This window comes from Bos taurus, chromosome 1, assembly GCF_002263795.3.
Source record: "Bos taurus isolate L1 Dominette 01449 registration number 42190680 breed Hereford chromosome 1, ARS-UCD2.0, whole genome shotgun sequence".
Classification (NCBI taxonomy): domain Eukaryota; kingdom Metazoa; phylum Chordata; class Mammalia; order Artiodactyla; family Bovidae; genus Bos; species Bos taurus.
In genome coordinates this window covers 76,973,785-76,997,822 of record NC_037328.1, presented here as the reverse complement: position 1 = coordinate 76,997,822, position 24,038 = coordinate 76,973,785, and the positions used below count along the sequence as shown (strand labels likewise).

The window sequence follows — 24,038 nt, the reverse complement described above, 5'->3', positions numbered from 1 at the left end:
ATTTTATTTTTAAACTTTACATAATTGTATTAGTTTTGCCAAATATCAAAATGAATCCGCCACAGGTATACATGTGTTCCCCATCCTGAACCCTCCTCCCTCCTCCCTCCCTTCTTTTTAAAGTCCTTTCTTCATTTTAGAGTTCCACACCCCTGCCTTCTTCCACTGCCTCCTGATCATCTCTACTTGAATGTGCAATAGGCATCATAAACTTAACATGTCCAAAATAAAACTTCTGATATTCTCTTCCAAATCTACTTTTCTGCAGCCTCCCATCTCTGGTTTTTAGCAGCTCCATCCTATCAACTGCCTGGGACAAAAATCTTGGAGTCATTTTTAACTCTTATTTTAACTTGCCATCTCACATTCAGTCAATTAGCAAAACCAGCTGGCTCTACTTTCCAATATTATCCAGATTATAATCACTTCTTACTACACGGCTATCACCAAGCCCTATCTTGCAGGATTATTGGTAATAACTTTCTATCTGAACTCATGCTTTTCTCCTTACCCTCCTATAGTCTATTCTCAACACAATAGAAAAAAAGATACATCTTATTTTAAATCTCATGTCTTCTCTGCTCAAAACCTAACATCATCCTTTCCTTTTATTTAATGACAGATGAAGTCCTTACAGTAGTCCACCATGCCGTATAGTTTAAATTCCCCTTCCCTTCAAGCCTTCGTCTCCTATCAGTCTCTTCCTAGCTTGAAGCATTCAAACTACACTGGTGCCCTTACTCTTTCATCCCTGGTAGCTCAACTGGTAAAGAATTTGCCTGTAATGAGGGAGGCCTGGGTTCAATCCCTGGGTTGGAAAGATCCCCTTGAGGAGGGCATGGCAACCCACCCCAGTATTCTTGCCTGGAGAATCCCCATGGACAGAGGAGCCTGGCCAGCTGCAGTCCATGGGGTCACAAAGAGTTGGAAACAACTGGGTGAGTAAGAACAGCACCACCTTAGAGCATTCAAATGGAAAGATCTTTCCCCTATATAGTTGATTTTTTTCTTATTCTCCTATATATTGTTTCTTAAAAATAACCTTTTCATTGAGGACTTCCATGACTTTAATTATTTTATTTCAAAAGGATTTATTGGAGTATAGTTGCTTTACAATGTTGCGCTTCTGCTATATAGAAAAGTGAATCATCTATACATATACATATGTCCCCTCTTCTTTTAGATTTCCTTCCCATTTAGGTCACCACAGAGCATTGAATAGAGCTCCTTGTGCTATACAGTAGGCTCCCATTAGTTATCTATTTTACACATAGTAGTGTACATACTAGTAGTGAGTAGCATGGCAACCCACTCCAGTATTCTTGCCTGGAGAATCCTATGGACAGAGGAGCCTGATGGGCTACAGTCCATAGGGTTGCAAAGAGTCGGACACAACTGCAGGGACTTAGCACTGTGTATATATGTCAATCCCAATCTTCCCGTTCATTCCACTTCCTCTTCCTTCCTTGGTGTCCATAAATTTGTTCTCTACATCTGTGTTTCTATTTCAGTTTTAGTTAATCTGTATCATTTTTACAAATTCCACATATAAGTGATATTACACAGTATTTGTTTTTCTCTTTCTGACTTATTTCACTCCGCATGGCAGTCTCTAGGTCTATCCATGTCTCTGAAAATGGCACTGTTTTGTTCCTTCTAATGGCTGAGTGATATTCCACTGTATGTATGTATCACATCTTCTTTATCCATTCCTCTATTGATGAGATTTTTTAGGTTACTTCCATGTTCTGGCTATTGTAACTAGTGCTGCAGGGAACACTGGGGTGCATGTGTCCTTTTGAATTATGGTTTTCTCTGGGTATATGCCCAGAGTGGGATTGCTGGGCTATAATGATGGTTCTAGTTTTAGTGTTTTGAGGAACCTCCATACTGTTCTCCACAAAGGCTGTTCCAATTTACATTCCCACCAACAGGATATGAGTGTTCCCCTTCTTTCCACACCCTCTTCAGCATTTATTATTTTTAGACTTTTTGATCAGAGTCATTCTGACCAGTGTGAGGTGATACCTCACTGTAGTTTTGATTTGCATTTCTCTAATAATTAGTGATGTTGAGCATCTTTTCTTGTGTTTGTTGGCCATCTGTATGTCTTCTTTGGAGAAATTTCTATTAAGGTCTTCTTGTCCGTTTATTCATTGGGTTATTTGTTTTTCTGATATTAAGCTGCATGAGCCCTCTGAATATTTGTAACACTTGTCCAAGCTTCCCAGTTCTTGCCTACTTTAGTTGTGATCTATATAGTTTATTATCATTTCTTATACCTTATGTTTATCATGTTTATCTGATTGTCTGTATTCCCCATATAGAATGTATGTTCTAGAAGTGAAGGTTTTTTTGTCTATTTTATTCATGGTTGGTTACTTTGTACAAATCCAGGCCCACTGTTTCTTTTGTGGCAGAAAATACTTGGCTTCTTAAAAATATTATCAGAATGAGTGAATGAATGTTTATGAACTCTGAATGGTAACAGTATATTACCATACACTTGAACGGAAGAAGAAAAAGAAACCAAAATTATTTTTACTTTGTGATACTATGAAAACAGTGAAACGATAACAACCTCCAAAGCTTATCTTTGGGAAAGAAAATATGATTAGAGAAGATTGCATTAAACTATTAATTTTGCTTTTGAGTAGCACAGCATAGTATGGCTATTACAATATTTAAGATAATTATTTCTACCTTTCTATATTTTTCTACTTTATTATTAGTATTAGTTTTAATCTGTATTAGTTTTAATTTTATTATCAGGAAAAATAAATATTGTTGTGAAAATAATCCTCAAAAATAAATTCCTTTGTCCTCGCTCTATTAGAGGTCATTTTTCTACTTGTATTCCATTCTCATCTAGAAGGAAATGTTCTCTGCTACCCCTGACCCTTGTTTCAGATCTCTCTTAGGTTATTAGATTTTTTTTTTAAATTAAGCAGCATCAGTAGCTACCTGAGGAAACCACAACATTAATGGAAACAGGAAACTTAATAGACAAAATGATTAAAAGAAGAAAACGCCCCTTTGGGAGAAGAAAGTACTCTAGTTCAGGTCATCTCATTTAAGAAATATTTGTGCAGTTTTCAAACTTTCTTTCTGCAATTGGTTTGTGTGTGTGTTTACTTTTTTCTTTTGGGGGAAACAGACAATCGGAAGAATAAGTTAAAGAAATTATGACATAAATAAAACCACAGAAATGTTATACAATTAAAAATAAATGTAGTAAGATTATGCTTTGGCTAAGGACTTTTCTAAAATTTTCATATAACAAAGGAAAACAACTCAGTGATTATAATACAATAATACAATAAACAGTTACCTCCTTGAACTAATATTATTTGTTAAACAGAAGGCTTTCTTTAAACGAGAATTTGCTTTGCATTAATGACTATTACATGAGTTTGAGTGAACTCCGGGAGTTGGTGATGGACAGGGAGGCCTGGCGTGCTGTGATTCATGGGGTCACAAAGAGTCGGACATGACTGAGCGACTGAACTGAATGACTATTATGGTGAGTGATTTAAAAATAATAGAAAATGACAAGAAAGAAGGTTATTTACCAAAGAAATATGACAATAGCTCCTGAAGACTACCTCCTTTTAACTCCTTCCCTTCTTAAGTGAGAAGGACCTCTTGGGGTCTTGGGGACAGGGACAGGTCCTTCCCCATACCCTCTGCTTTAGCTCCTCTCTGAAGTGCCTAGTTTTTGATGTGATTTCCGGAGTTGTTTTGCAGATGAGAAAATCCCTCACCAAATAGAAAATGTTAATTACTCGATGACCAAGAGCACATAACCCAAGGCCTCCTGAAGCCTAGAGACTGTCAATATTAACCTCTATTACACCACCCTGTTACCTCACCATCAGCCAATCAGAGAATTGTGTACAAGCTGATCACATACCCTGTGACCCCTATTTCCTCATCTGGCTTTTAAAAGTGCTTTGCTGAAACCCTTCAGGAAACTCAGGGGTTTTAGAACAGGAGTCACCCTTGCATGGCCCTACAATAAAACATTCTCTGCTCCAAACTCTGATGTTTCAGCTTGTTTGGCCTTACTGAACTTGCACTAATACTCTCACCAGAACAAACAAAAAACACCTAGAATCATGAAATAGAACCATGACCTGAGAGAAAAGGTAAATGTACAACATTGTCATCTACATGTGTGTTTACACAGAAAATTTTTTGAGCACACTTGGCCCTGAGAGATAACATAGCCCAGTGGTTTGCAGTTCAGAATGTGCATTAGAATACCCTGGGAAACTCATACCTAATACACATTTCTCAGAAATTCTGATTCCCTTAATCTGGGTTTAAGTCCTTGGAAGTCAGAGGTTTCAGAAACCTCCAATGGTCAAAAGCTTCCATGTGGTTATGGATAAGAACCACTGAGTGGGGCCAATCTCTTCCTTTTACAAATGAAAAAATAGTGAATAGAGAGCTCTATAACTCACTGAAGCTGATCATTGGCAGAACCAGTGCTAGATTTCAAGTTCACTTTTCTTCCCACTTAATACTTTTCACCCTGCTAGGGCCTAGGAAAGAGTCTTATTTATTTCCGATACCCTTTAGCCTTGTCTGCATTTAATAGCACTAGTCTATGGTAGGTGTTTAATAAATATTAGTTGAATAAATCCATATCTCTTGCTAATTGCTGATATTAGCCATATGGGAAAAACCTGTCAGTGGAAGATGAATATTCAAAATACCATGAGTTCCCCAGAATTTCAGAGCATTGAGAATGTTTCTCATTGTGTTTTTAAATCCAACAAGCTGTCCTTACATAACCCTGGAAACTGCAGTGACTTCTGCCAGTTTCCATGGTACCAGCTAATTGTAGAGATTTTAGGGCAGGTTGGGGATGCTGCTGCTGCTGCTAAGTCGCTTCAGTCGTGTCCGACTCTGTGTAACCCCATAGATGGCAGCCCACCAGGCCCCACCATCCCTGGGATTCTCCAGGCAAGAATACTGCAGTGGGTTGCCATTTCCTCCTCCAATGCATGGAAGTGAAAAGTGAGTGAAGTCACCCAGTCGTGGCCGACTCTTAGCGACCCCATGGACTGCAGCCTACCAGGCTCCGCCATCCATACCTAAGGGTATATCTGGGGTTGGAAAGGAGACTGCAGAAATCTTACACCTGAGCCACACTCAAAAAGAAGGAAAAAAATAAAAAATCCATTACCAGATTTTACTAGGACCTACAGCAGGCTTTCAAATGTGGGAATATGGGGATGGCATGGAGTTTTTCCTGGACTTAGACACAGATCCACATAGAAAGACTAGTTGATGAGGAGGAGAGACAGCTTGGTTTGCAGGACAGTGGCATCCAGAAAGAGCCTACACAGGGGTGGTGTCTACTTGGTACGATTGACAACCCAGCTTTTCTCTTCAGAGTTCTTATCAGCACTTAGGGATTTTATTTCCTCTCAAATTTCATGGGCCTGAACCCATCCAGGAGGATTTCAATTCTGTAGAAAGAGTGGAGATCTGACACATCTGAGTAATTTAAAGAGACTGACAATAATCTTCATCTCTCACCCTTAAAGTTAATGTCCCCATAGAGCTCCACAGAGAGCTCAATCTTATGTTTACTAGCCTGTCTCTGTATTATGTAAATTGCTTAAGAAGTGGTTACAACTAAGGTTGTATCAATCATTGATATTTTTAGATAATGAGTGAATAAGTTTCATCACTTGCTTTCCTAAAAAGTAGTTTTGGTAATGCGTGTGTGGTCATGTGCTCAATCCTACCCAACTCTTTGCAGCCCCATGGTCTGTAGTCCAACAGACTTCTCTGTCCATGGGATTTCCCAGGTAATACTGAAGTGGGTTGCTATTTTCGCCTCCAAAGGATCTTCCTAGCCCAGAGATTGAATCTACATCTTCTGCATTTCCTTCATTGGCAGGCAGATTCTTTGCCATTGTACCACCTGGTAATTATTACAAAAACAATAATGGATTTCTAGCTGTCTTTCACTCTGCCAACTTGTAGGAAACACAGCAACTTAAGTTTTCACAGTGCTTTATAGTTGACTACTTTATCACTTAGTCATTTATTGTAGTATGTCTCCTTTCTATGGATGAGAGAAATGAAGTTATCTCTCCTGACATTCTCGTCTATCATCACCCTTGATGAAGAAGAAGCACAGTTGGAGAGCAGTAGGTCATTCCAGTGGGTGGAGTTACTCAAATACTTGACAAGTGGCCCAGAGGCACCATAGCTATTTCCCAGGAATACATGGTAAGTTGGATCCTATCCTGAGCCATCTTGTCTTCTATGCAAGGCAATCTTGAAATAAATGATTAAAAAAAAATAAACTGACTAAAGATTTATATTAAAAACAACAATTTATTGAAAAAGAGTAATGCTTTATACAAATTCCCATTACAAACCCCTGAAATATCTATCCGTTTCCAAGTAGGGTAGTAGAGTACAAAAATATCAAAGTCAGACAGATTCTGGTGTCACAATTCTGTTGCCCATTTTGTACTATGGATATCTTTTCAGAGTTTACCAACTAGTAATCACATGTATTAATACTTGCCCATCAGTAGGATCTATGAAGGTAGCCGAGATTCTTTGAATTACACATTCTAGGAGCACAGACTTTCAGGTTTGGACGACACACTAAAATTTACTAGGTTCAAGTACTATGATTCAATCCTTTGGATAACTTCCCCTAGGTGGTTTCACTATGAGTTATATTTCTAAACTACCTATCCTAGCCATGTTAGCTGCCAGCTAGTAGCAATACCTCTGATGACATCACTTAACCAATATCCATCTTGTATACCCTTACAAGTTATTAAAACTCAAAAAATCTTCCATTCTTTGGTCAACACTTACACTTCCATTTTACCCATTACATCTGCAAACTTGTTCTAGGTCAAGTCTGCATTCCTGAAAGGAGAAAATCTTAGCCACGCAAAAAGCATCAGGCCACCTTGATCAAAGAAAACTAAGACTTCCTTAAAGTTTTTTTCACTTAGCAAGCTGAAATTCATTTGTCTCCTCACTTATGAGGTTGGTTAAGACAGGAAATCAATTTCTTAAAATTTCTCTTTTCAGTCATTTGAAAAATAGTCTAAAATCTATGTGCTTAAATTCTTTCCCCCAGTACAATACTTTTCATCTTACAAAATCACATTTACGTGTATCCTGTCTCACTGGATCCCCTCAATAGCCCTGTGAGGTAGGCAGGTCAGGCATTACAATCCTCTCTTTAGAAATGAAGCAATAAATCTAGGGCAACCTGTGCCTTGCCCAAACTCACACTGTAATTGATAGCACCAAGACTCATCAAGTCTCCAGACACGGAAGTCAACACCCTTTCCATGACAACATTTTGCTGAAGTGAAGGAGTTATTTTCCACAAACTGGAAAACTAAGAGCAATTGTTAAAATGGAACAGAGTGCCAACAAAATGGTGGCCACAGCTGAAAGGAAGGTACAGGCCTGAGGAGAGAGGAAGGTGCCTAACCACGAGAAGGCCTGTGTGTAGGTTCGGTTCAACGACTTCTTAACAGCCAATTTAGCAAACAGAAACACTACTTAGGCATATTTCATGTTCAAAGAATGAGCATAATATCAACTAATTAATACTTACACCACTCTACCAGCTGGTTAAGTATCATTATCTCAATTTGACAGATGGGAAAAGAGGAGAAAGATTAAGTGACTTGCCTATAAGCTACAGAGAGAATATTTGTCATCAGAGTATCACTATAGAAATTCGAGTACTTCATTCAAACAGTCTGTTCCTCTCTGGGAAGAGGTAAGCTATACAAGAAAACAATACAGTTAAGGAAGGGGACAAGAATAAGGTAGTTTGGGAGGGCATATAACTGAATAAGTAGCTCAAAAAATTTAATCAATAGAATTGTGTTACAATACTTGGAAAAGCAGCACACAGTTCCTCAATGGGACAAATATTTTCAAAGCAAATAAGTGTGTTACAGGTCAGGGTACAGGAGGCGTATGGGAAGGTCAACAGGAACATATCATCTAGTCACACACAGAAAGATTTGCTCCCAAAGCTCTGGTCTGCAAGAGACTCTTATTGACTTTAGGAATTAAACTATAGGCATATAAAATGTGTTATAAGATTCAAGAGTTAAGCTCAACCTCACAAAAAACAAAGGCATGAAGAATGACTGAATGCTGAAAAAGCAAGTGCTAAAAGATCATGGTAATAAAAAAATATGATACAAACATTTAAAGAGGGCACATGTGAAGAACTGAAATAATTCATACTTGGTAAAGCAGGTCAGGTCTTCTGTGAAAGACACTAAAAGCTGATGAAGGAGGGTAAATGATATTTGACCTATTATGTATGTGTACATAAAGAAAGAAGAATTTGAAAAATAGCAAATAAATGACTTAATCAAGAATTAATTTTTTTTTTTTCACTTTTTAGATATATTTTAAGAATGCTGGTACCAATACAATGAGAATAAGAATTCTTACTAATTTTTTTATAGAAAAAACATGTTTATGTACATATCTATATATATTTAAGGAATGCTATCTCCCCTCATTTGAGATGATTACTCAGTGGGAAGCAGTAATACAAATGGAAAAGGCTTCCCTTCTGTATTGAGGAAAGGAGATAAGGCTAAGTCATTTTTAGCAATGGATATTTAAAAAAAATATGTTTTTTGTTGTAATACCACAGTTCAGACTACAAGAGTCAAAAGCTAAGATCTTAATGTCAATGCCAGTATTTCAATGTCCATTTCTTGTTGGTTCCAACAGGATTGTCAGCTTTCGCTTCTGTGTCACACATAGTCTTTCCCACTGGAAGGTGCTGGCTTGGGATAGGGCCTGGGTGTTGGGTAAGATGTTGTTTTCCGGGGACAGGAGCAGCACAGCAGGGCGCCTCCCAGAAGGCAGAGAGAAGCAGCAGCCCAGCCAATGAAGAGAGCCTGACCAAATTCATACCTAAAAAAAAAAGGTGATTCATTTGCTTAATCAATGAACCATTGGAAACTTCTCTAATTAATTAAAGAATGAAATCAATATCACACTCAGATTGTTTTCCACTGGGAAAAAATCCCCTGTGATCCCTTTAAGTTTTATGAAGTACTTTAAGGTTTGTGAACACACACACGAGAACATTCACATTGCAGTTGTTGACAATTTGCAACAGTAGATCAGGCAATTTGGCATGTAACACCAGGTTAATTACACAAATATTTCCAAAGACTTTTCCATGTGTAGGAGACTTTTAAAGTATGCTACATACCTTAAAAGTCAGGTTTGGAATATGGTTCCTAGGCTAAAACAACAAGTCATGCTATCACCAAGTAACAACAGTATTCTATAAAAAATAAAACAAAAAAACTACCAGAGTGTTTTGGAGACTATTAGACTTTTCAACAGTTAACCCCTGATAAACACTGAAATCTGATCTATGGTTTTGCAGAAAAAACTCCTAAACAACCCATAGATTGTTCTAGATTAAGTTGATGCAGGTGGATGTATTAAGCCATACTTCTGGGAGAAGATCTGTGACCGACGGTCGACAATAAGGAAAGAGAAGGGTCAGATCTAGAATGATAAGGTCTGAGTTTGAATCCTGATGCAAACTCTCAGCTGCTGAATTGTGGGTCATGAACTCAATGTGTCAACCTCAGAGGCTGCTTCTCTTAAAGCCCAATGATCCCATCTTCCTCACTGTACTGCTTTTAGGATCATGTGAGACAGTGTAAGTAAGTATACAGTGCCTGGCAATTTATAAAGTGCTTTCATATCCATTACTGGTAAACTTTTAGCCTATTGACCTCCAGCAGTTTCTGTCCCTACTTTGTAGTCTTACGGGATAGGTTCCAACAACATCCTGGCAGTATGTGTTTTCTTATACATGAGTGACTATAAACAAAGAAGCACACCTTATCTCTCCACCACTAGCATTTTTCATCCATTCATCTTAGCACTCAACAAACAATAATTACATCTTAACATCCCAACTCTGAATATAGTTATTAGGCTTTAAAGAAGTGAACACAGTGACACAAAGAGCCTTGTCTCTGATCAAAGGGTGTCATTACATGAGAGCCAAGTGTCAGCTCTTTAACTTCCCAAACTTGCAATATTAAGAAGGATGATCTTTCTAAAATTATTTTATGGACGTGATGAAACACAAAATTTCATAGTGGTAACATCCTTTTCATAAATAAAATTGTTTTTTCCATAAATAAAATTGTTAGGAATGAAGTTTCTGTTAAAGGTTATTAACCTCTATAATAGAACTGTTTTTTTGATCAGTCATAAACTGTGTTTAGTTACAAATAATCACAATTAAGTGTTGTATCAGAATATACTTCAAAAGTGAAATTTCAAATCTATTGGCGTCTTTATTAATATTAAAAAAATTAAAAAATATGAAAAAAGGTCTAGCATACATTTGGAAAGTATACACCTTTTCTACTTTGAGGTTTATTTTGTCATCAATACATGCGATTAAAGTAATTATCAAACTATTTTTAACATGTCACAGGCCATTCAAGTTATTTTCAATTTTGGCAAAAATTCCATAAAATGCTGGATAGCAAGTCTGGGAAGTTACCATAGTAACTGGACTTTGCAGAACATAAAAGGGTATTTTCTCAGAGAACAAACAATTTTATATGTGACTATCATTACCTGGCATTGACCGGGGTCATGGGGTCATAGAATTCTTGAACAATTCTATTGCCATACCATGCTGTGGCAACTAAAATAGCCAGACCTATGGAAATTCAAAACAAAAGACTGTTAATCCCCATGGAACACTGAGCATAAATGCATGGCTCATTAAATTTATAAGTATTTTACAAGAATAACATTTCATCAATAATGCTGACATTTTAAATTTAGTCCATTTTAATTCAGACGACATTAATTTAGGATGAACAGAGGTTCAAACATGATTTTGTATAAGTGTTTTCTTAAGACAGACAAAAATACTAGGTTGGAGTTAGGCACTTGACTGTTCATGTCATCTTATTCACTTACAGTTTAAGGTCCCTGGCACAAATAACATTCTTTTGAAAACATTCAGGAGATACATGTCATTTAAGATCTCTTTAAAATAGATTGTTATAAATTAGTGTGCTAGACTACTTTTGATAAAACCAAAGTCCTTATTAGTAAAGCTTACAAAAGGGAAGATGAAAACTCCTCTACATTCTTCTTGGCCAAAATGCAAAATTCACATTTCTGAAGGATCAAAATGAATGTAAATAGCTAGATAGCAGTAACACATTGGACCTGGCTCAGAGTACACCAATCACCTAAATCCCTACACCCCTATTGGCCAGATGTTCCAGGTCTTGCCATGAGATTCACTGAGGTGCCACATCAGATCAATGTATGCAGCACACTCTCAATTTCTCATGCCTCTCACATTTCAGTGCATGTGTGCATGCTCGGTCTTTGTCTGGATTGTAGGCTGCCAGGTTCCTCTATCCATGGGATTTTCCAGGCAAGAATACTGGTGTGGGTTGCCATTTCCTCCTCTAGGAGATCTTCTAGACCCAGTAATTGAACCCGCATTTCCTGTATTAGCAGGTGGATTCTCTACCATTGAGACACCTGGGAAACCCCACAGAAACCACTTAGTCAAAATAATCTACTGTATCATTTATTAAAATAAGTATGTAGTACCTCAATCTTTTTATCCAAAGAACTTGAATAATTTATTTTTATAGTCTGGGCTTAGGGGGCACTAGTGTTAAGGAAAATGCCTGCCAATGCAGGAGATGTAAGAGACACAGGTTTCGATCCCTGGGTCAGGAAGAACCCCTGGAGGAGGGCATGGCAACCCACTCCAGTATTCTTGCCTGGAGAATCCCATGGACAGAGGAGCCTGGCAAGTTATAGTATATAGGGTCGCTATAGGGTTGCAAAGAGACACGACTGAAGTGACTTAGCACACAGTCAGTCTAAAAATTCATCAATTTAGACAGATTAATATTTCTATGCTACACCCACTGCCCTCTTCCTCCTACAAAAAAAGTGGTCCAACCTAATTGCCTCTAATACTTGAAAGAAAACACTGTTGCTTTTGGCTGCTCGAGTAGAAAATATGAATACTCTGGAACTTGCAACCCTCACTCCTAGGGAGTCTGTGAGACTGCACAGTGGTGGACAGGAGTAACTAGAAGATTAGCAGAGGACAGGTTCTACTCAGTAAGTGTGTTCTTAGCCTTTGGTGTAAAACCTAAGTGTTGGGAATAAAATGCTCTGCAGTAGTAATTTGAATAGTCTGTAACCAAATGTTTAGTAAAGCCACAGGCATTCTTCCTTCATTGTTCATGAAACCCACATACTTTTCTTAAAGAGAAAATGAGGAAAAAAATCTAATTCTAGTTTTTCCTAGTGGTAGACTATACTACTAATGTCATTTCCAAAAACAATAGACTCCCATATATAGTTTATGTAATAGTCTTATTGTTGCTGTTTAGTCTCTAAGTCATGTCTAACTCTTTGTGACCCCATGGACTATAGCTTGCCGAGCTCCCCTGTCCATGGGATTTCCCAGGCAAGAATACTGGAGTGGGTTTCCATTTCCTTCTCCAGGCAATCTTCCCATCCCAGGGATCAAATCCATATCTCCTGCATTGGCAAGCAGATTCTTTATAGTTGAGCCATCAGGAAAGCATATGTAATAGTCTATTTCAAAACAATAGACACCTACTATATATGACATATAATAGTCTATTATTTTATATACACACACAATTTTATATGCACACATTATCTTATTTAATATTAACTTTATTATAAGACTTTACAAATGAACTGTCATGTCCTGTTCTGGCTCTCATTTTCTCAAAGGTCACATAATAAGATTTGAATAAAGCAATAAATACATATTTATTTTCTATGGAGAATGTAACCTCACTCTTTTATCAAGGTTTTTATTCCAAGACTTTTCTGTATTATTTTCTTTTTTTAACTCATTTTTTCTCATTTCCTACCATTCCAACATTCCACCTGAACTCCAAATGCCCTTTCTCCTCATTGATCTATGGGTAAAACCTGTTCATTCCAGAATCAGTACTGCTTACATGGAATAATGTCCTCCACTTCCTCCAATAATCCCAGCCCTATTCATTCCATTCATTTATACCTGTATGATTACACCTTCTTCATGTTCTCTCTCACCATTCCCCATCTTTCCCATGTAGTATCAGTAGATACACCACAGAAATTTTCTGAATTACACAGAATTGGTTCTCAGTATTTGCTAGATAGAAAAAAATCTCTCCCTTCACTTAAGGAGACTGTTTCTAATGAATCAGTTGGCACCTGAAACCTCAGGGAATAGACCTATCCACTGTGAATGTAGATCTCAGATTTTTATGCAGTTCCCATTTGAGAAAGTGAAAGTCAACTGGGTTTAAAGTTTCTATGTCTTCATATTTTAAAGGAACTGAATTCAATTGATTCAAGAGCAATAAAGCCAACGTGATCTAAGGAAGCCAAAAACTAGACCTTAAAAAACATCAGAAAGAGTTTAATAAGGTCTAAGAGGGACAGGGCCTCCCTTACCTGAAATAAGAAAGATCACGCCCCCAAAGACAGCCATCCGCATCTTCTGTGCCTCGTCGTCTTCCATGCACTTCATACACTTCATGCCAACGGTGGCCACAAAGATGGCTATTAGTCCCAGCAGGATGCCAATCACCATCAAGGCACGGGTTGCTTGCAAAGTGCCTGACAAAAAACATTTTAGAACATGTAACAATCATGCCTAGACCAACAAGAGAAGAGTTGTAGAAGACCACGTACATTTCAATGTTGTATGGAAGACAGAAAACAACCAGGAGTCAGGAGACCCCAGTTCTAGTGATGCCTTTGCAGGAAACCCGCACAGTTTCTCCTCCGGAAAAACAACTATCTGGCTGAATGATGAATAAGAATTCCTCCAGCTCTAACAGTTTATGTTTTCAACATTAAATTCAAAATCCTCTGAAAAATAATTAATGATTTGGTTGAATAGGCTTATAACACATTGTTAATTCTTACTACTGGAGAATTTTAATTCTGAAATAACAATCATACATTATCCTTAATGTTAAACCATTTATACTTTAAACGGTTTACAATATATCTTGGTAGCAGTCAACAGCTTTACACTCCAGTCATCAAGCTGGGGAAAATCTGGGTGGGTGAATTTGGAAGACAAGAAATGAATTTCTCATAGATTGTCTTGGCTGGATAAGCAACACATAAATCCAGTAATGGGGGTGGGGTGGGAGATCTGAAAACCATTTTCTCAGAACAAAACATAATAGCCTTTGAGATGTTATTTTGGAACACAGTAGGTTTATATTCAGAAATATCACTGGTGTTTAAAACCATTTAAATTACTATGTTGTAAAATGGCTGACAATTCAATGTAGCACTTCTTAGGATTCCACTAATGTTCTAATTTCTTGTTCTTGTCATTGGTATACTAAGTCATGATCAAATATATAGGGTTAGGTTTGAGATATGCCAGTAAATATATTAAAGAGTAAAAGCGTGTTGCCATCCCTATGGCATAAATTCTCAAAGAAATTCTCAAAAAAATCTGAGGCACAGATTCTCAAAGAAAAGTGAGTTGTAACTACACTGGTTAGATGAGTTTAACTTTAGATTTATTTCCACCATCAAATAAAGATCATTATCTCTTTGACAGTGTTAACATATGACAAGTCTTTATGCAAATATAAAAAATATTTACATTGTAATAACAAAGTGTGCTATTTTATGGGTAAGCCAGTTACTATTCTTTGGGACCATGTTTTTATTATGTAAAGTATGAATGATGATATCTGTAACCAAGAAGTTGGAACAATTGACTTCCTAATGGTCTCAAAACTAGATGACATGATAGAAAGGTTTTCTATCTCAGTATCTAATTTAGACTTAGGCTCAGTGTCAGTATTTTTAGGGTTGAGAATTTAGGCTAAAAATCATAATTAATGGTAAAGATTTCTAAAACATCAATTTATTTAAATTTGTTAATATTTCCATCCTTGCCATAGTCAGGCAATCTATGATAAAATCATAGTAACCTCTTTCTGAAAGTATTAAAGACATTTTTTGACTGTATATGAGAGATATTTGGGAAGCCAAGATAAATTTTTACTTGATTTAATTACAAAGCAAACCAAAGGCATTCTCATGCTCCCCTCATTGATTCACTTCCCCATAAATGCATGTGGGCAAGTGTGCACCCAACTTATACACTTATTTGAAGATTGAAGGTTGGCACACGAACTTCTGAATCAAAACACGTTTCATGGATCATGGGTTACCAGGAACTATCAGTTCAATTCAGTTGAGTCGCTCAGTCGTGTCTGACTCTTTGTGACCCCATGAACCGCAGCATGCCAGGCCTCCTTGTCCATCACCAACTCCTGGACTCCACCCAAACTCATGTCCATCGAGTCAGTGATGCCATCCAGCCATCTCATCCTCTGTCGTCCCCTTCTCTTCCTGCCGTCAATCTTTCCCAGCATCAGGGTCTTTTCAAATGAGTTAGCTCTTCACATCAGGGGGCCAAAGTATTGGAGTTTCAACTTCAGCATCAGCCCTTCCAAAGAACACCCAGGACTGATCTCCTTTAGGATGGACTGGTTGGATCTCCTTGCTGTCCAACAGACTCTCAAGAGTCTTCTCCAACACCACAGTTCAAAACCATCAATTCTTCAGTGCTCAGCTTTCTTTATAGTCCAACTCTCACATCCATGACTACTGGAAAACCATAGCCTTGACTATATGGACCTTTGTTGGCAAAGTAATGTCTCTGCTTTTTAATATGCTGTCTAGGTTGGTCATAACTTTCCTTCCAAAGAGGTAAGCGTCTTTTAATTTCATGGCTGCAATCACCATCTGCAGTGATTTTGGAGCCCCCAAAAATAAAGTCTGACACTGTTTCCACTGTTTTCCCATCTATTTACCATGAAGTGATGGGACCAGATGCCACAATCTTCATTTTCTGAATGTTGAGCTTTAAGCCAACTTTTTACTTGTCTCTTTCACTTTCATCAAGAGGCTTTTTAGTTCCCTTTCACTTTCTGCCATAAGGGTGGTGTCATCTGCATATCTGAGGTTATTGATATTTCTCCCAGCAATCTTGATTCCAGCTTGTGCTTCCTCCAGCCCAGAGTTTCTCATGATGTACTCTGCTTATAAGTTAAATAAGCAGGGTGACAATATACAGCCTTGACGTACTCCTTTCCCTATTTGAAACCCGTCTGTTGTTTCATGTCCAGGAACTATAGCTGCTTATAAGATTATTGTGAAACCTCCCTTGGAATCACAAACGATACTCTGGTATGAAGAGAAAAGTACCAAGGACTCCATAATTATGGTGTGTCCTTCCTTCTGGTTTGCCAACAGTTTTGCAAAGGCAATCATGCTCAGAAGGAAAATAAAAAATAAATAGCCTCTTCTACATAAATAACCTCTTCTACAGAAACAGAGATTTCTTATCGGGTCCTAAGTGCCACTCAGAAAGAAAGCATTTCAGTCAAAGGAACACTGGAAAAGGAGATGCTGAAAGTCACAGAGATGATTCACGTGGAGGACAGGGTGACCACTCATCCATTTTGGCTGACTCTCTAGGTTTTAAAACTACAAGTCCTGCCTTCTGAGGCAGTCTTCAATCCTGGCAAACTGGGAAAGCTAGCCACTATTGGAGGATGTTTGGATGTGGAAAGTAAAATGAAAAGGGTTAGCAAGGTAAGCAGAAGGCATTTATCAAGTACGATTTTGCAAGCTAGGGAAAGGGTTTTGGAGTTTATTCTAAATGTGAGCAGAAGCCATTTAGTGTCTTAAAGGAGGAATGAAAAGATTTTTTACCCTGTCTTCCTCTGACAGGGTAAAAAATATGTATAGCGTTTTACTTCTTTCAACTACCTTTTGCTCTGTCTGTCTATTAAGCTCAATTTTCCAACCTTTATTCACCACTTTGGTTGCTTTCTCTGATGTCTAAGTTTTCTACTTTGAGTTGTAGGGCTTCAAACCAGATCCAGCTTCTATAACCGTTCTGATCTTTACTTCATGTATAAACAGCAGGCCACCAGCCCAGCAGGTCTGAGCGCTTGGATCACAAGGTACTCTTCACGAGGAGTCTGCTGGGCCTCAAGCTCCTGAGTCAGGCCTGCATAAAACCACCCAGACAGAGAGCGTACGTGGATCAACCACTTCAGGGCTCCACCTGCACTCGCCTGGGATTATCTCGTTTTCACAGTCTTCATCTCGGAGTCTGTTCTCCTTTCAGTTCTCAAAGAAAACACATTTAATTCACACCCCATTTATTCTTTCCACTACTTTACAAAATTTCTAAGGGGAAAGGAACAGATATTTTGTTCTGTGTGCTACAAACCCTAGTAAGTCTTATAGTATAAAGAATTATATGCATAATGCACAAAAATAACGGAGAAAATGGGGGAAAACCTATACTCAGGAATCATATAAACCATATATTGCAAGGAGATCATATTTCATTTTAAAAAATCTGATACAAAGCAATACTGTTATTTTGTGAAGCAGTATTTTTTCATTTACGTCCTGACATCCACTGGCTTAGGAGATGTCTGTATTTTACAATACTAGATGGGCATCAAACACATAATCTCATCTTGCATCACTGGAGATATTTGGATGAATTCTTAACTATAGTGATATGTGGGGGGAATGTAAACATAGGGAAAAAAGGCTGAGAATCATAACAGCATCAAAACTCACTAGTTGGGCACATGTAATGGTGGATTACAAGTCAAAGTAAGCAAGTGTTACAAGTTATGAGGGTTTTACATGCAGATAGAATCTAAATTGCACAGTTTTAAGCTGGAACCAGATGAATCCTTCAAATTAACGTTTTATAGAAGTCTTTTAAGTCAGAGAGCTAAAATATGTAATTGTGGGCTCCTTGATAACTTGGCCAAATATTTGTTCATATTTCTATTCAAAGGACTTAACAGTACCTCGCAAGCTTCATGGATTATTCAATCTGGGATCAATTAATTTAAATTTTAATATGTCTTTATCTTTAAAAAATTCATATATAATAGGTAAAAATACCTTTTGTGTTAAGCTTAATTTTTGAAATAACACTGAGAAACACCTCTTAGAAAGCCTCAAGATACTAAAATCTTGCTACATAAAGCCAGATCTAGTTTAGATTATTAAAAGCTAGAAATTCACCTACAGAGAAAAAAAATCATACTTTTTGTTTAACCAAATCTAATTTTAAAAAATTTTCTAAATTATGCATCTAATGAGCTTCCAAGATGAAGTTTTTTTTCTGGTGGAACAATGACCAGCAGGGCAGAGAAGTTGAGAAATATTTGAAGGCTACCAAATATTTTAGGCCAGAGAGATAAAGTCTTGAACTATTAACTCTGAATTGACCTGAGTGGCTCCAGTCTGAAGCAAGTATGTTTCTTTCTGGCCCATTAAATTTGCCTCTACAATATTATTACCACCGATTAAAGCTGTCTTTGGAGAAAATGGTTAGCGAACATTCAAAAAGGTACACTATTTATTGTTCTTCATAATTATTCAGCAGTACATGGAGAAGGCGGTCTTTTAATTACACTTAGCTAGACTGATAATCTTGAGATTAAAGACTCCCTAAGGAGTTCTTAACACTTGCAACCTGAAAGTATAATTTGAAAACATACTTACAAAGATCTCTACTTACGAGACAAGAAATGAGTTAGAAGTTACTGATCTACTACAGTGAGGTTAATCTACATAAGCGTAGAAAGACAAGCAGAGACAAGTCAGTGGAATTTTTTTTTTTTTTCTAAAGCATTTCTAAAGTCTTACTACACAAGCAGCAGAACTTCTTTAAATACCTGGCATTGTTCATGCTATTTACTAGCCATATTACTATATTATTACCCTATTATATGTCATAAATAAAGAAGATTTTAATTATATCTCTATCTTCATGCAGTCCCTCTTTGTATCAAGTTGCTTAACAAGTATGAAGTAGATAAACTGACCACTGGGTGACTAGAACAAAAATCCTCTTTTCTCTTCTGCAATTAAATGAACTCATCACAGACTGTTACAGAGCTATACTCCCATGACATCTTCACTTATTAAATTGTTCACTTTTAGTCAAGTTCAAAGTTTCTCAAGAGTCTTCACTGTTAGCATTTCCATTTGATTGATGTATGAACTGGTGGCCACTGGGTGTGCCCTCAAGACTCCAGCACAGTCAATAACTGTGGTCTGGGATAAGGCAGGACTTAACCACTTTTCAGGATGTTCCAAACATTTTTGCTATCTTTGTTTCTTAAGAGAAATTGTCTCATGATTAAATGTACACTTCTCTGTTAATTCTGTGCCACTTAGTCATCACTCCAATCAAGGAAGCCTAAACTCTGCCACTTGCCTATGTCCTTTGCATCACTGAAATTGGTAACAAAGACTGTTGGCACTGAAAGGAATCAACACTTGCACATTATCCATCATCTTAGCTGCATTTCTAGGAACAAGGATAGGGCCTGGCTCATGCTGGTTGAATGGATGAATGACTCATGGATTCATCTCCCTGTTCCGCCCCACTCTGCCCTACTTTACAAGTAGGGAAACTACAGTCCAGAGGGATCAAGTGGCTCACCATTATAAACATGGCTAGTTAGGGTAGAACCAGGGTCAGAACTGAGTATTCAAGTTTGCATTTGGGTTTTGACTTTCATCATTCCAAAAATCAGAACTAATTCTCAAAACAGATCTGAACACAAATGGCCCCTTAAACACCAGTGGTTCAGCAGGCCTCATGCAGTCTAGAGAAGTGTAAGGAGGTGCCCTCATCTCTGCCTCTGCATCAAAGACCGTCCAAGTCAGTGATTTTATTATTTGATTGAGTCTGACATCATGGTGAGAGTTCTGGGAAACTTCACCGACAACCAATACTCATTAAAGCACACCTACACACATGTGGATTCACGTAAAGCAAGTTGAACAGGCCAGAGGAGCTTGTAAACAAATTACAGAATCCTAAGTTTAGATGAGACTTACAGAGAGTCTAGCCTAACCTCCCATTTGTCTGGGACTTGGATTTTCCCTACAGCATTCCTTCAAAATACTTATTTATTCCTCTGCCTGCACACCTCCCACCATGCAACCTCCTGGGGCAACCCAATCTTTGGACAGCTCTAGCTATTAAAGTCAAGCCAGGAGAAGCAATTAACTAAGCACATGAAATAGGAACTAGCTTGCCAAAAGTTTGAAAAATGAATCAAAACAAGGCAAGACATACAGTTTAATCAAGAAAATCAACTCTATCTGGCACTCTCTTTTGCATATTCCAACTATCAGTCATCAGTGTCAATAAACATCCATTCTTGGATGGAAGTGAAACTGTCTTAGCCATGGTAAAACCACAATCCATGGTGTATTATTTGCTTACCCAGGAAATTCCCCAGTTACATTTTCATAAACTGCTTTGCAAGAACCATCTAAAGAAGCCTTGCTGTATCTCACTTTTGACATTGCCTTAAGTACACTGTATCCCTTTAGACACTGCCATGAGCTCTTTGCAGCTGACACTAGTTAGAGAAGGGGAACCAGGGATTTTTAACACATCTAGTGCTATAACCTTTATAAATCCCAGAATCTGAGCTGTAAATTGCCAAGTGGGCTCCACTGGCAAAGAGAACAAACTACAATTTTAAGAAACTTCTAAGTTTTTCACCTAAAAGCACTTTGTGGAGTGCGACTTGTTTCAAGGAACACTAGTTATATGTACAGATAAGCCTGTTCACCTCTGAATATCACAGTACTAAACCAAAAACAGCCAGTGAATCACCTCCCAGGTCTCTACATCAGGTGGGCGTGAGCACAACTGTCCAGGTGGAGAACAGAGACAGGTAGGTTCTCTGGGCTCCATCCAAAGGCATCTAGTGAGTCACTGGCAGGTTGGGAAGTATACCTGTGAGTCAAGGCTCTCTCTTCTGGGAGCCAGTTTTGAGAGAAAGGCCTCAGCCCCACCTTTGATAAACTCTGGCATTAACCAAAAGGAAAATAGGAACTGACATGGAGTTAAAAAAAAAAAAAAAATTCATCAGAAAGCAATCTCCAAAATTGGTAGAGGAAAGGTAGTGTTCATATCTTCCATCATAGCTTTAAAAATCATAACAGTTATGATAACTAGGTATAAATGAAAATAAAACATTTTAACACATCATCATGTGTAGGGATAACCTATTTCAGTATTTACAACATGGATTGATCTGATTTCATTTGGCTGTTTAAGGAAGGTAAAGGAAAGTCTATTTGCACACGTTGAAAATGAACTACTAGTACTTCCCTGGTGGTCCAGTGGCCAAGACTCTGCACTCCCGGTGCAGGGGAGCCAGGTTCGATTCCTGGTCAGGGAACTAGATTCCACATGCCACAAGTAAAAGATCCAAGATGCCCCCCAAAAGATCGAAGATCCTGAGTGACACAACTGAGACCCAGGGAAGCTGAATAAATATAATTTGAAAGATACTTAAAAATAAGAAAATAAATCATTTTGATCAGAGGAATCAGAGATCTATCTGGAATTGTCCTTAGAACCATCTCCATCTGGCAGTGCTTTAATTTGACATGCCAAATGCCATACAATTCCTTACACGTATTTATCCATCCATGAGGAGAGTCAATGATTATATAAAGTCATATACTTAATGTACTCCTTATATTTGGCATAAAAGAATCCTAATATGGGAACTCTGAAAAGCTGAAATGGCAACACTAAAAACCGCCATGTGTACACTGACTCACAAATTCCACAGGTACTCGAGAGTTTTAAACAGATTTGGAACAGAGTGAACAACTCTAAAGGGCATGGCTTTTGACGAAACCACACACAGCAGGTGGACAAAGCAACTGAATACACTTGAGCAATGACTTGAACACTGCTTACTGTCAGCACACAAAGGGGACTGGTGGGCAGGCTTGTTTGTCTAGGCAAAGGCTAAGGAAGCTTTTATTCAAGTTAGTTCAAGTGCATGACAGACACAAGTTCAGGACAACTAATGTCATATCTCAAGGAAGCTACTCTGGCCATGAATTGTTATTACCTAAGTAAGCAGGAATTTAGTGAATTTCTGACAAAACTCAGAAGTTTTTTGTTTTAAAAAACAATAACAGAAAAAAATCCATCCAGTCGCTCTTCCCTCCTCCATATCTAGGACTATTTCTCTCTACATAATCCTGTCCAAACTTATGAAAGAAAGAAGCCAGCATTCGTTACATAGAAATTCCTCTGTGGAAGACAGAAACTCACAGAAGACCCGCCCTCTCTCTCCTGACCTCTGCATTCATCAGCTGTATCTCCTTAGTGGCTTCATTTTCTCCTTTATCTAATGAAGGGAGATAATTTTGAACTTCTCTTTCTTCTCATCCTTTTTCTACCTGCCACCCACCTTCACTTTCCAAAATAAGACTATACAATCCACCTCCTCTGAAGAGCTAAACCTTCTGGGGAATCTTAAGAGACTTACTTCTTCAAGGAGTCTTTGGAGGGAAAGACTTCCTCACACTTGTTTAGTCCCTCAGTCGTATCTGAGAGTCTGCAGCCTCATGGACTGTAGCCTGCCAGGCTCCTCTGTCTATGGGACTCTCCAGGCAAGAATACTGGAGTGGGTTGCCATTTCCTTCTCCAGGGGATCTTCCTGACCCAGGGATAGAACCCAGGTCTCCTGCACTGCAGGCGGATTCTTTACCACTGAGCCACTGGGGAAGCCCCCTTCACACTACCTGGATCTCAGAAGTCAAAAGAATCAGAGGATTCAAACTCAAGTGTGAGAAGACACTAGGTTGAGACAGTCTATGTAGGAATCTGATTTCTTCTCATGATAATTCATAGTAAAGATAGAGAAAAAAGCTATATCTAATAACTGGCATTATCTATTTAATTTTACAAACTGGAGAGGCTTTCAGGCTCCAAACTTTTCAAGGCACATCATTTTCTTGTCCTAACCCTACAGTTCTTCAATTTTCACAGAATCTGAGAATGTCCAGGAAAGGCCTAAGAGCTCAAAATCGAGTTTGGCTCCCACTGGCTCAGTTGCCACCCCACTCATGGGTATGTAAGATGAAACTCACACCTTGAGAAGAGCGTCACCTAGGGAGTTGGAGGAAAAATTAGAGCTTAGGTCTGGTTGTCCCTTTCCCCAAACCAGGGTTCTCTCTGCTACCTTATGGCGGGGCACATGATCAGCAGACTTGATCCACTGAAGGTTGACAGACATGTAACCATACAACAGAACCGTTTAATAGCTACTACTCCAAAAGGGAGCCATTTGGGGTTGGGTCCCTGTAGCTCTGACAGTAAGGAATCTGCCGGCAATGAAGGAGACCCGGGTTCGATCTCTGGGTAGGGAAGATCCCCTGGAGGAGGAAATGGCGACGCAATCCAGTATTCTTGCCTGGAGAAGCCCATGGACAGAGGAGCCTAGCGGGGCGACAGTCTGTGGGGTTGCAAAGAGTCGGACACGACTGAACGGTTAACATTATACCACCCTGAGTCACAACTGGGGAGTGGGGAAGGCACTCACTGTTCAGATTCAGCAAGGAGTCGAAGACTTTGCACTGGATCTGCCCGGTGCTCTGCGACACGCAGGACATCCACAGCCCCTCATAGATGGCCTGGGCCGTCACGATGTTGTCACTAGCATAGGAGTAAACTTTCCACTGGGGCAGCGCCGTGCTGACGATGGAGCCGATCCAGCCCAGAAACGCCAGGATGAAGCCCAGCAGCTGCAACCCCGCGTTGGCCATGACTCGCTCGGGCGCCCGCGCTGGCTCAGGGGCAGCAGGTGCACAAGGCGGAGTTTGCAGGTGCGCACCCGGGACTCCCGGGCGTGACGGAGCCTAGCGGAAGAAGTTATTTCAGGGACTCCTGCTCCCTGCGCTGACGTCGGAGAAGCTCTGGGACCGGGTCCGGGTCCGGGTCCGGGTCTTGGTCGGCGCTGCGGTTCGGAGGCGAGAAGCTGAGGCTGCTCCCGAACCGCGACTGAGATGCAGACCCGCTGGGCGCC

General features: G+C 38.9%; 1 protein-coding gene and 1 non-coding gene across 2 annotated transcripts; one reads left to right on the top strand and one right to left on the bottom strand.

Moving 5' to 3' along the window:
* Positions 1–8,418: 8,418 nt before the first annotated feature.
* On the bottom strand, positions 8,419–23,999 carry CLDN1 (claudin 1). Its single transcript, NM_001001854.2, has 4 exons — positions 23,556–23,999; positions 13,549–13,713; positions 10,657–10,741; positions 8,419–8,952 (listed from the first exon to the last, which is right to left on the bottom strand). Exons 1-4 carry the CDS (start codon positions 23,776–23,778, stop codon positions 8,790–8,792), a joined length of 636 nt encoding a protein of 211 aa, NP_001001854.1. The 5' UTR covers positions 23,779–23,999; the 3' UTR covers positions 8,419–8,789.
* TRNAG-CCC (transfer RNA glycine (anticodon CCC)) lies at positions 21,317–21,389 on the top strand. The gene has a single exon. It is a non-coding gene; the product is annotated as a tRNA-Gly (tRNA).
* Positions 24,000–24,038: the final 39 nt, after the last annotated feature.